The sequence below is a fragment of the Micropterus dolomieu genome, linkage group LG03, assembly GCF_021292245.1.
Source record: "Micropterus dolomieu isolate WLL.071019.BEF.003 ecotype Adirondacks linkage group LG03, ASM2129224v1, whole genome shotgun sequence".
NCBI lineage: Eukaryota > Metazoa > Chordata > Actinopteri > Centrarchiformes > Centrarchidae > Micropterus > Micropterus dolomieu.
This window is the reverse complement of record NC_060152.1, coordinates 16,708,437-16,721,237: the sequence shown is the minus strand read 5'-3', so window position 1 is coordinate 16,721,237 and position 12,801 is coordinate 16,708,437. Positions and strand designations below refer to the sequence as shown.

The 12,801-nt window shown below is 39.5% G+C and overlaps 1 protein-coding gene across 1 annotated transcript in view; it reads right to left on the bottom strand.

Moving 5' to 3' along the window:
• LOC123968082 overlaps positions 1-11,567 on the bottom strand; it is a 31,608-nt gene extending 20,041 nt beyond the window's left edge. Inside the window, exons 1-7 of the mRNA XM_046044564.1 lie at positions 11,292-11,567; positions 10,537-10,611; positions 10,396-10,429; positions 10,036-10,158; positions 9,084-9,167; positions 8,144-8,266; positions 6,752-6,995 (exon numbers count right to left, since the gene is read on the bottom strand). Of these exons, the coding sequence (XP_045900520.1) occupies positions 6,752-6,995; positions 8,144-8,266; positions 9,084-9,149 (433 nt within the window). The 5' untranslated portion in view covers positions 9,150-9,167; positions 10,036-10,158; positions 10,396-10,429; positions 10,537-10,611; positions 11,292-11,567. The remainder of the gene's footprint in view (positions 1-6,751; positions 6,996-8,143; positions 8,267-9,083; positions 9,168-10,035; positions 10,159-10,395; positions 10,430-10,536; positions 10,612-11,291) is intronic.
• Positions 11,568-12,801: the final 1,234 nt, after the last annotated feature.

The following is a 12,801-nucleotide window of genomic DNA, read 5'->3' as shown; positions in this document are numbered from 1 at the left end:
CTCCCAGTATGTTTTAGAATTGACTTTAAAATTCTATTGATCACTTTTAAAGCTCTTCATGGCCTCTCGCCTTGTTATATTTCTGAACTTTTAGTCCCATACGCACCAGCACGTACCTTGAGATCCTCGGGCAGAGGTCTGCTATCTGTTCCAGAGTCTCGACTGAAAACTAAAGGGGACAGAGCGTTTGCTGTCAGGGCCCCGAGGCTCTGGAACAGCCTGCCCGAGGAAATCAGGTCAGCTGAGTCAGTGAACTCTTTTAAGTCCCTTCTTAAAACATACTTTTATAGGAGAGCTTTTCCCGATCTTATTTGACTTTATTTTATCCCTTTTATTTTATTGTATTTTACTAATTTTATATTAAATTTTCATGCTCTTATCTTTTTTTTTGTATTATTCTTTACACTTGTTAAAGCACTTTGTAACTTGTTTTTGAAAAGTGCTCTACAAATAAGGATTATTATTATTATATTATTATTATAGAGGCATACAGTAAAACCTTGCCTCTTTTTTCTAGCTTGCTTGTGTTGTTGTATTTTGCAGTTCCACTCCACAATATATTTTCACGTAGAGGGTGCCTTTAATCTTCCTAAAGCTTCCTGAAAGCTGAACAATGACTCTGTCCACACTGTATCCTGATTTGTCCAGTGAAGATTATTCTCCTCAAAGACTACTTCCAACTGTTATCTGAGCCCAGAGCAGGCTTGATCCTGGCCTTAAGTCTTTGTAGGCTTCCTCCGCTAGTGGAATGTGAAACACTCTTGTTGCTCACCTTACCTCAACCTTTAGTTTAGCCATACAAGTGCAAGAAGTCTCAGAGGAGCTAATTTATTTTCAGGTAAGGAATTCTGTTCCTGCACTGTCACTTCAAGAATAGAAAGAAATGAGACAAAAATGTATAAGCTACATAACTAAAGTACTCTCAAACATTTTCTCTCTTTCTCTTTCCTCTCTCCCGTGTGGACACAAGTGTCCCCTGTCCCTTTTGATGAGCCTGATCCTTAATGTGAGACTGGAATATACACAAAACCAGCCAGAAATACTCCTCTCATCCAGCAGGTTCTGCCAGAAGCTTAGCCTTTGAATCAGATGGTCATCTTGCCTCCACTGCCACAGAAAAGGGCCTTTTGACTTGGATGAGTGTATAACACAGTCCAGTATTTCAATTACTTGAGAAGATAGTTTGAAAGAGCTGCTCGCCTTTGCAGATTGACAACAACCACTTGTGTTAGTACTTTCCTGGGGCAGGAAATGCAGCTATCCACCTGGTAGTTACCGGTAAGAGAAATCAACTTGGGGAATTTTTACAGCAGATATTTTCTAGTCTCAAAACAGCAATGAACCTGTGAAGAGATCTGACTCTGTTACATTTTACACCATAAGTGAGAGGCTGCCAACTTGTAAAATGTTAACACTTTACTTGCTCTGTCAGATTGAGTATAGCCCTGCAATCAGGTGGCAACTGACTGTTTTGTCTTTTTTTTTTCTTTGGCACATGTTCCTTTGCCTTCCAAGTTGGACACACATTTAGGACAACTTTGATGAGATAGACAGCCTGGTGGATCAGCGGCTATCAGTGTCACCTCAAAGCAAGAAGGTCCTGTTTGAATCTGGTGTGGGCATGTCTGTGTGGATTTTTTAATTTTCTCACACTAACTGCATGGGAATCCTTCTACTGTCTTATACTTTCTATAAGTGTTAAAGTCTCTTTGTGTGCTAGCCCTGTGACAAGCTGGCGAACAGTCCGGGGTATACCCAACCTTTCACCAAATGTGAGGTTCCAGCCCTGCAACTCTGCATATATCCTGTATATATAATACATGAATAGATATGAGGCTGAAATCGTTATCCATGGGACAGCCACTGTTCTATGACTGGATCATTCTTCCCCACATCTTACATTTGATCACTGGCTTGTCTCACTATGCTCTGTGGCATTCTGTTTTGAATGACCCCAATGGTTCATGTCGCTCTGGGTCACCACTCGCCCCTAGTCCATTTCTATGCATTTCTAAACTTGACCATAAAGCAGTAGGTGCTGGGAAAGGTAGACATGCAAGGCCCCAACTGCATACAATCTTGTTTTATCTCTTCTGACCGTTAAATAAGCTTAATTGATCCTTTACTGGTAAATGTTACAAGGAGAAATAAATGCTTTATGTATGTAGTGTATGAATCTCCCTACTATGTTGTTCATATAGAGTTTGTCCAGGTCCAGGTCCTAACTTAAACAGTCTATGGTCCTAACAAGGCTTGTTTTGTAGTGTAGACACCAGTTTAAAAAAGAAAAACAAAATTGTTAGTAATTGTTAGCATTGGTTGCAGTGTTAATTGAAGCTGATGGTTATCATTCATTATGACAACTCTTATTTGCGACTGCTTTTGAGGAAAAGTTCTTGAATAAAAATGTAGTTAATTTTGTATACAATACAATAGAGTCAGTCTTAGAGAAAATAATGCAGCCATGAGTTTCTGGTAGTGCTGAGACCTCTGCTCTCTGTTTCCCTCTCTGACAGACTCTTAGATGAATGCTTTCTGCTTTCTGGAGCTGACTTTGTTGTTTTCCCAGGCAGCCATGTGCAACTAGGCTAATGAGTACATTTAGCTGGAAAATGCTGAGGTAACACTTTCATCAGCCTGCATGTGTGTGAATGTGAGTGCGCACGCAGCCATGGGTGTGTGTGTGTGTGTCTATATCATCTGTTTATTAAGGTCACACTGAGAGATTGAAGTTTGAGCTGAAAAAAACTAATTAGAGACTCACCCTGCTACTTGCATCACACCTTTCTAGTCACAACCATCTCTTTCTCCATGCATTCCCACTGGCTCTCACTCACCCCGCTCCTTCTTTCTCTCTCTAATCTTCCCTCTATCGCTTTCTGGCTGCCTCCTACTTTGTTATCCTTTTCTAATACATCCCTCCCTTCCATCCTTATTTTAATGTCTCATTTAATTTTCCTCCTAAGGTATTCTCTCTTTTTATTTTATCTGCCTCAACTTTGTCTTACTGTGTGTTTTTCAGAGGTGGAAAGAGAAAAGAGGGAATGACATTCTTCAGCTGTTTTGAGTGACTGATGTTGTTGCTCATGCTGTCGTCTGACAATCTGTCCATGGTTCTCAAAAGTTTTGAAGTTTTGAAATTCAGATTGTTTTGTGTATATGTTAATTGGACAGCAACTGGACTGCAACTGTTCCTGTCATACAATAACACCAAAATGCTTATTTGCACATATGTGTGATTACAGTGTAAAGTGTCACACTATGTAATAAGATTTTATTCTACCCAAGGTATTTTTTTTGAAACATCACCTTCATGTCTCTGTTCAAGTCTCACACATGATATTTTAGAGTGTATCTGCAGTAGCTTGAGTGATGTGAGCAGCAGCCTTTGCTCCTCAAGAAACTGTACTTGAGGCGATGACTTTGGCCTTTGTGAGCTTTACCCTGCCCCTCTGCGTGAATCACCACAGAACAACTGTGTGACTGGGATGAATTTACAAATAGTCAATGCAAAGTATATTTGCAAATGTCCAATCCAAAATAGTTTCCAAATCTGAAAAATAGTAAATAGAGAACTGGTTTCTTGATAGTTATTACACTATTCGATGTACCTTTTTTAAGGTATGCCTATATAGGGAGAAAAACATTCAAATGAAACATGACTGGTTACTCTCATTAAACCCAGAGGACAAAGGATTTGATTTTGTTTCAGTTCTGCACTGCTGCAGTAATACAGAGAGTGAGAGGGAGAGTTGCTTGTTTGTGCACTTTGTGTTGTTAGTCTAATTATTTAGATTTCTAATCTGGCATTGGTGAGGCCAGTTCTTCACTTTTTTTGCCCTGGTGGGTCTGCTCCTCGGCTCTGCTGATGCCTGTCCTGTGTGCATCTGTTCAGTACTGCAGGAATATTGTTTCTCCCAATTACTCTGCACTTGTTTTCACAAATTACAGAAATCCTAGCAGGGGCTTTGTATGCAATGACATAAGATTTGATTTCTTGTTATTCATAATTATACCAGATTTTATCATTTTATAAGAAATGAAAATTAAACCGTTATTAAACAAGAGATTAATACACAAAGTTATGAACATAAAACAGTGAGTTCATACTGATGAAATTTGATATGAACGATTTACACTGGTCAGAGTGATGATGAGGAAACCTTTTAGTTAACAAAAGTTACTCTTGCAGAAAATACTATTTAGTATCTTATTGTAGTGTGACAACTCATGGTGGATATTCATTTTATACGTTGATGGTTATTGTATTATGGAAACTAATCTTCTAAACCATCATTTACAGATCTCAAACAACTGTAGATCAACTGTTATGCAAATGGGAGTGTCTCTCCCAACATTTAATAGTAGGCAATCCCCTCCAACAGGGGTCAATGCATTTGCTAGGAGAAAAGCAAACCAATTACAAGGAAGTTTGTGCTCAGCAAACCATGCAAACAGAAGGAACAGATTCTATTTTACCCCAAATGAACCACTTTTGGGAGCACAAATGGGTGGAACTTCCGTGTGTTGTCCTCTTCAACACAAAACACATTTTAACAAGTGTGGGGGGGTAAACATTTGCATTATTCCTGTCATGAATACAGAGCTGAGTTTATTTTCTGCAAAACTGTACAGGTGTTTCAACAACATGTCAGGTAAAGATACGGACAACAGAACATGTCATCTCATGCACGCACACACACACACACACACACACACTAAACTTGGCTTTTTTTAATTCATCAATAACTGCTGTTTCCAGTTGAATGCTGTAATATGTAGAGCATCCAAATGCCAGGCTCTGCTCGGAGAACTTGTTTTTTAATTTTTTAATTTTTGTCTTGTCTGTTGTTGTAAGTTATTTAACCCCCAGCTGCCAAAACAAAAGAACAAGGAAAACGGTGCATTTGCAAGGTTGTTATCACTGCTAATTCAGCAGTAATATGCATTATGTAAATGTTTGCCCCTATTTTAATTATTCTTTTTTAAATGTTTCATATTTAATTGGAATACATCTGGGATGACCTGCATTGTCATATTTTCCTGTTCGATGAGATCTTTGGAATTCTCTTATTATAATAATAATATTTCCTTTGCCTTGATCTCCATCTGGCTCCAAGATTTAGATTTTGAGTCTAGCACTGTCTTTCAGCATGTCGTTTCCTTTTGACTGATTTTCCATAAATCCATTTTTTGCAGACAGATTATTAACGGAAGTTTGGTAATCAGCAAAGCTGTTTGAGATAACTTGGAGTTTTTCAGTGCTGCATGGTTTGGTGGCTTGCAGGTCATCCAAGTCTGCCTGTGAACGGCCTTGAATGTCTGTACATGTTCAGTACAACTTTAACAAGTCCATGCAGGCAAACAGAATAACTTGTAGACAAGAATTGTAGCCCTTTTCTTGCTTAAATAGTTTATTTTAAAAGTCCTTGAGAATGAGCAGGGTTCGGAGGGTTACGTTAAAAATGTAATCCAGTACAGTTACTAATTAGTTGTTAAAAAAATTTAATCAGTAACATAATCCAAGTACTAGAAAATAAAAGTAATGTAACCTGATTACTTTTAGTTACTTTTGGATTACTTCAATACCAGAACCACAAATAAAGACAAGAGAATATCAAAGATGCTCAGTGTATTTGAGCCCATTCTCACTTTATCCATGTCGACCGGCTAACCCGCGCACATGCTAACAGGTAGGGTTAGCCTCCCTCGAATCCTTACGCTTTGTCACCCTGTCTGAAAGCGTCAGTTATGACACATTGAGATGAGAATGCATTGTGTATTTTTACAGAAACATACAATTATACAATATCCCATTCTCATGAAATCAAAATCGATGTTTAGGCCTAAATGTTTTTATATGATGCCTTGCACTAGGCCCATAAGTCATGGCAGGATCTGGATCTGGACCATCAATGACCAAAAGTGTGTCATTTCCTGAAAAACGATTTTAAAATGTTGATGAATCACCCTGCACTGTGCCTGTATTAATTTAGTGTCCAATGAAAATTTTTTTTTATTTTCATGATGCTGCTGAAAAATAGTGTTTCTGGGACTGGGTACCACTGATTACTGAATGAAAGCACACCTTTATTCACTGATTTTGCTGAAACAGGATCATATTTGATAGAAAATATATTTGTTTTTCCTCTCAGATGTTTCCCGGCTGCTCTGCCTCAACTTTGTGATTTACGAGTTTCCCCAATGGACACATACGTAGCTTTACATGTTGCTGTAGCAAGTCAGCTAACTGCTGCTAACTACCTGCCAATATCTAATTAGCTCAGTTAGCCTGCAACTACTGGAGTCTGTGCTCGGGTCCAGCTGCCGTGTTCACTCACTGGAACAGGGCTTATGTTCTGTAACCCGGATTCTATGAGTATAGGCGCAGCCCTCTAAGGCTATCGCTATTGGGCTAACCCCTTCCGTGCGCCTGCGCGGCACTGAGAATTTTAGTCTACACCCACCCACAGCGTGGGCCTCTCCTACATCCGCACCTTGATTATATACAATGGTGAGACCCAGCCATCGGCTCCCAAATGCCTTTTCTTCAGCACTGAGAACCAAGGTCCAGTGAGGCCTTCAACTTAGAGGGCTGCGCCTATACTCATAGAATCTGGGTTACAGTACGTAACCCCCCGTTCTATTTCGTATAGGCTTCGCCCTCTAAGGCTATCGCTATTGGGTTAGAGACAAAGCAGGATGAGTCAATGCCTCACTGGCCCATACGGTACCACCAAGCACAACTCACCTGCCCAGAGCCATAATGAGCCACCCAGTCGCCTGCTGACCGCGGCAGTGGTGTCGGCGTGCGCGCGAGCAACAATGGTCATCCCACCGTGCAACGCCACTGAGGAGGAGATGCCTCTCATGGAGTGCGCTCTGATGCCATCCGAGGGAGATTCACTGGCAGACATGTAAGCCTGGGAAATGGCATTGCACATTGCCAGTGAGACAGGCGCTGCACCGACAGGGGAAGTCCCTTGGACCACTACCTGTAGTGCACAAACAGATGCTGCGAACGGCGCCACATGGCCGTGCACACCACATAACAGGACAGTGCTCGCACCGGGAAGAGGACCTCCGCACCCGCCTAAGGAAATGCTTCAACAGGGGGTGGGGGAACAGAGTCCATGAGCTACTGGAGGAACGAAAGCACCGCTGGCAGCGGACAGGCGACCAGGTCCGTCCCCTGTTCCAGGCACCAGCGTTGGAAAGCCGACCACTTAGAGGAGTAAGAGGACTGAGTGGAGGCGGCCCTTAACATGAATTTAATAATTAAGTTGATCTCTCTCTCTGGCTAACTGGCTAATATAAACGTAGCTAGTCTACATGCTAACCGGAGCGGTGGCTAATGGGTAATCCCATATTAAGTTAGCTTGCCAAGATGTTTTCCCTGGCTACCTGGCAACCTATTATTCCCGGATTTAGGCCCACTCAATCGGTGACAGGCTACAGCTGCTAGCTAACTTTACCTCGGCACACAGACTGTACTATCAACACTGCTCAAATTTCAGAGTAAGGACTTCCAGATTTCGGTATTCGGTTACAGTACACAGTAAAAAACATTAAGGCTAAAATTAAGTTTCCAGAACTTAAATATTTGGAGTTTGGGTTACATATACTTTTTGATTACTTTTAGATAAAATTACTGATTAAAATAATTCAAATATTTATAGTTAATGCAACTCTAAATCTTGTTCAATATTTTCAATTACTACTAACTCAATATTTTTGCCTATTTCCCACGTCTTTTTAGAACAGATTGAAACATAAACAACATTTGAAAGAAAGAAAAACATCTAATTAAAAAGAAAAAACATACAAAAAACAAATTAGCAATTGCAAAGACACACTTTGGACCATCTTTTAACCTGATGTTAACCCGGATGCTCAGTAATTCTCATAGATACAACTACAACTCCATTATCACAAGTAAAGTTTTCTTTATTGAACAATCATTATCAAATATTGTAACTGTTCTATATTTCACAGAAACAAACCGTTTATGTACATGAGTAAATTCAAACTTCTTTCAACAAGTACTTTTAGGCACAGCTTCAGTGGTTTGCTATCATCAAGACATTATTATTTTCTGAAAAAAGGTGAATGTGTAAATTAGTTTCTTTGGATAGTCACTCACAATTTCCTCTTCCTCTACAACAGAAACACTCTCAGGGTTGAAGTGGATCTCAGCAGGGGCGTCGTCAGTGACCACAGTGAGGAGAGCCACAGGCGTGTCAGCAATATCTGGTTCATCTTTACACTGCAAAATACAAACAATCCAATTATGAGGATAATTTTAAAAGACAGGTTGCATATCATGCACTGCTTCATCGGTGCCCCCCACAAACTGAAAGCACCAATAACTCTTATTGTACAAATCACATTTTAGCATTTTATTGAGATAGACTAGAAGAAGAAAAAAAATGTATGAATTAGGGTTGGACCGAGACGATGACTGACAGACATCACAATGTTGACCCGGCATCGTAATTGTAATCTTAGTCTTAATTTTTCACATTATACTACCCTGTGAGAGCAGTTTTTAATCCCCACGAATATTATTATAATTTTTAAATATACCCGCTTTGCACCTCCCTTTGACTTCTCCTCTCCCCACATTCACACAGACCTACACCTCTGGTCTCTCACTGCAAACACACCGGCTTGTCCCGCCTCTCTCTGTTTCTCTCCCTCCGTCTACTCCACTTTCTCCATCAGCAGTATGTTTGATAAAGTTGCCTAAATGACACAGAACTAGTCTTTTTTCCGTATTTTTCCACCCACGATCCGTTATCACCTCAGCAGGTGAGCTGCGTGTCAGCTTGTTAATGACATAGCCTTTCAAAATAACCGAAAACAACATCTGCACCCTGTGTGTTGACTGCTGCTTTACCTGGTCTTGCTTAAAATTACTTAAAATACTTAAAATATCCACGGCAATTTGTAATGTAATAGGCTACCAAGTTTTTTACGGAGTGAAGTCGGGCAGTCTGTCAAATGCTGGAAGAGGCAAAGTTGGTTTGCCATAGTACATTTCATTGATATTGACATTGTGTGCGAGTATACTGAGGATTTACATTGCGGGTCTTGAAGAAATCAGTCATCCTCTCGCAGGTCCACTGGGAGGGCAGAATGCATCTCATGTGTACATCATGTTGTTTCTAGATTGATAATCAAAATAATTATCATTATACAAATGTTTTTTCAGTACATTAAGGCATATAGTTTAACAGTTATACCAATGTAATTGTAAAAGAATAACAATACTATTATTAGCAACAGCAATAACAATATTAAATCCATCCAGCTGCAACTACGTATAAGACAAGACTTACAACATGACAAAAGATATTTGGAAGCCAGTGCAGTAGGGCTGGACCCCAGTATTCTAGTTATTCACTCGGTAGGTTTTCGGTTTTAGATTTGGTGATTTTGATATTCGCACCAGCACCCACACTTCAACCCTCAACCCTGCACACAAACAACAGCTCACACCACCTCTTTCTGATTTTCTCTAGCTGTATCATACAGGGACAAACACTTACACGTGGTTTGTCAGCAGTAAGTTTTATAGCCAAACACTGCCTGTGTTTTGAACCTCTTTGGCCCAGATTCCATGTTAACAACTTTTGGATGGATCTGCATGTGGAGGAGGCCTACACTACATCTCTCTCTGTCTGTTCCTCTGCACTGTTAGTAGACCCTACAGGGGTCAATCATCGATGGCATTGGTCTCTTGGACAAGTAAAAAATAAAGTGAGGATTCTCTGATTTGTATTATGTGTTCAGTGCAGCCTAAGAATAGCCATTTAAAATAGGCTTGTAATAACTTTTAAAGTGATCATGTACTGGAAAACAAAGCAAAACAAAATGACACAACTGTGCAAATGTGAAATGACCATTGAAAGTAGATGTCATCATAATCATCACAAATTCAGAATAACTGTATTGCAGAGATGTCCTAATCTGTAATGACCACACATTTTGTGATCTACATTGTGGCTATGGCAAAATTAATCTTACACTCACCTGGAGGTCATAAATCCTAGCCCTCCACCTGGACAGGACAATCAACTGTGTTGTCAAGCTCACAGTTGAATTGGCTCCATAGGTTCAACATTAGTCATGATGACGATGGAACTCAGAAAACACCTGCAGACATTCAAACACATAAATGTATGTAGATTAATGTTGTTACCACTAAGGGAATTTTCGTTTAATAAGGAAGCATCCTAGTAAGTTCAAATGATGCCCGTATGTTCCTTTAAATACCTTAACTCAAGTCTTTCAAATCTATGCAGTATAAAATGCATCAAGTCTACATAATCTTGAATAATTCAAATGAAATACACTAACTCTTATGCAGAGATGTGCAAATTGAAAACATACCTTGGATAGCTGTAGTGTCACTCAATATTTCATCCTGCAGGAGCAGGTAAAACATGAAGAATTCCTATTAGTCCAGTCAACAAGAACATCATCATTTGCAGATTTTTTAAAATACTATATTTTATCATTTCACTTACTCACCGATACAAGAGCTGCTTTCGCAAGTCAGGTGATTATGGACATGATGAAATCCCTTCAGCAGCACCCTCTATAGCCCTTAATGGGCACAAAATATATGAACACCAACTTTTTATTAGTTTACAAAATAATGGCCATGTAAACACTTTTCACAAACATGTGATACTGGCACAGTTTAATGTTGTGAGAAATGTATTTAGTCTCTAAGAGTAAGTTTCCAGTTTATTCGTTACATCTAGTTTAAATATCTGAGACGATGCTAAATAACACAAACTTTTTGTGTGATAATGCAACTCATGTCAACATAACGTTACCACAAACATCTTCCAAAATGAACAAATGATAAAATAGTTTCAATGAAAACTGAGCATTCTTCATCAGTTAAAAGGTTTCATTACCACAGTGGAAAAATACTTTTTTCAAATACATATTAACGTTACAGCCACTTCAGACGAGGTAACTAGTCTCTGCAATAGAAGGGCTAAGAAGAATCATTAGGTTTACAGCTAATAAAATGAATCTTTTAGCCATGCATCAACACTATTTCAGGAAAAGCTTATAAACAAACGCAGAGGTTGACTGTCTCCACAATATAATGTTAATTAACGTGAGTTACCTGACAGTGACAGCAGTTCACAACAGTGCAAATTTAAAGTTACCTCAATGTCAGCCAGCTTGCTTCTAATTAACGTTAGCCTTTCTGTAAACGTAACTGCGCTTGACAACAGAGCCGAAACGTGATAAACTTTTTTACTCACTGGGCCAAAGCGCATTCTTTGCCGACTGTCAGGCGAAGGCTTCAGTCACAACATTACGTTACTTTGGAGCTAATGTCCGTTAACGTTAGCATAAAAGTAATGCGCCAAACTGCCTCTACATCCTGAAGCGGTCCTTCCAGAGCACACACGGTTGTAAAATAGAAGTTAAAGAACACAAAAACATTTCTTTCACAGCGCTGCGAATAAATACTGGTTCTCTCGACTTTTGTTAAATAGGTTATTAACAGTTTTGCTCCGTTACTTGCAAAATCGTCTCCCTCGCATCTGGTAGCCATCTTGAATTTTCTGAAAACAGTCCCGTTTGGCCGTAAATGACGTCACACGTCAGCGTGCGTCTCAACACTCGGAGGGTTTGATTTAGAAATCCATCACTCAAAAACGATGATACACACATAATTAAAACAACATAACTCGTTAAGAAGACTTGGTTGTTTAGTGTGTGGTGTACTTAGTAGCTGGTTTTGATTGCTGAACTCATAAGTCTTTTGAGTAAGCAGTGTGTTCAGGTTTACAGTGTAGGCTATCACCAACAGAATCCTGAGCGAATGCAAATATGTGTAATTAAACATAAAATTACTTACCATTCACCATGTTACACTTGAATGAGTTTCAGCTGTGGCCCTGTGGTCACTCGTCTGGCCTTGAACATGCCCGCACATAAAGGAGAGGGAAACTGTGAGCCGTTTACATGTCATCAAATTGTATTTTTACATTAACAGAACTTAAAATTAAAGAATTTTTTGATTAACTGAAAATGTTAAACGCTGAGAAGTCATGATAGTATATTGAATCAATAGGCATAATTTGTGTGTCATCCATGTTCAAATAAAATAACAATTAAAAGTAAAAAGTTTTTTATTTCACAACAACATATATATTTAAGTAATGACTTATAGTATGCATTTAAGTAATAAAGGTCCCCTGAATTTGTTTTAAGAGTATATATATATATAAATGGTGCCTACGTAGGAGAGGCCCACGCTGTGGGTGGGCGTAGACTGAAATTCTCAGTGCTGTGCAGGCGCGCGGAAGGGGTAAACCCAATAGCGATAGCCTTAGAGGGTGAAGCCTATATGAAATAAACTCAGCAAAAAAAGAAACGTCCTCTGACTTTCAACTGTTTTTTCTTTCAGTAAACTTAATGTGTGTAAATATTTGTATGAACACTAAAAGAGTCAACACCATAAGACATAAACGAAAAATGTTTCACAGACATGTGACTAACAGAAAGAGAATAATCTGTCCCTGAATGAAGGGAGGCTCAAAATCAAAAGTGCCAGTCAGTATCTGGTGTGGCCACCAGCTGCTTGAAGTACTGCAGTGCATCTCCTCCTCATGGACTGGACCAGATTTGTCAGTTCTTGCTGTGAGATGTTACCCCACTCTTCCACCAAGGCACTTGCAAGTTCCTGGACATTTCTGGGGGGAATGGCCCTAGCCCTCACCCTGCGATCCAACAGGTCCCAGACGTGCTCAATGGGATTGAGAT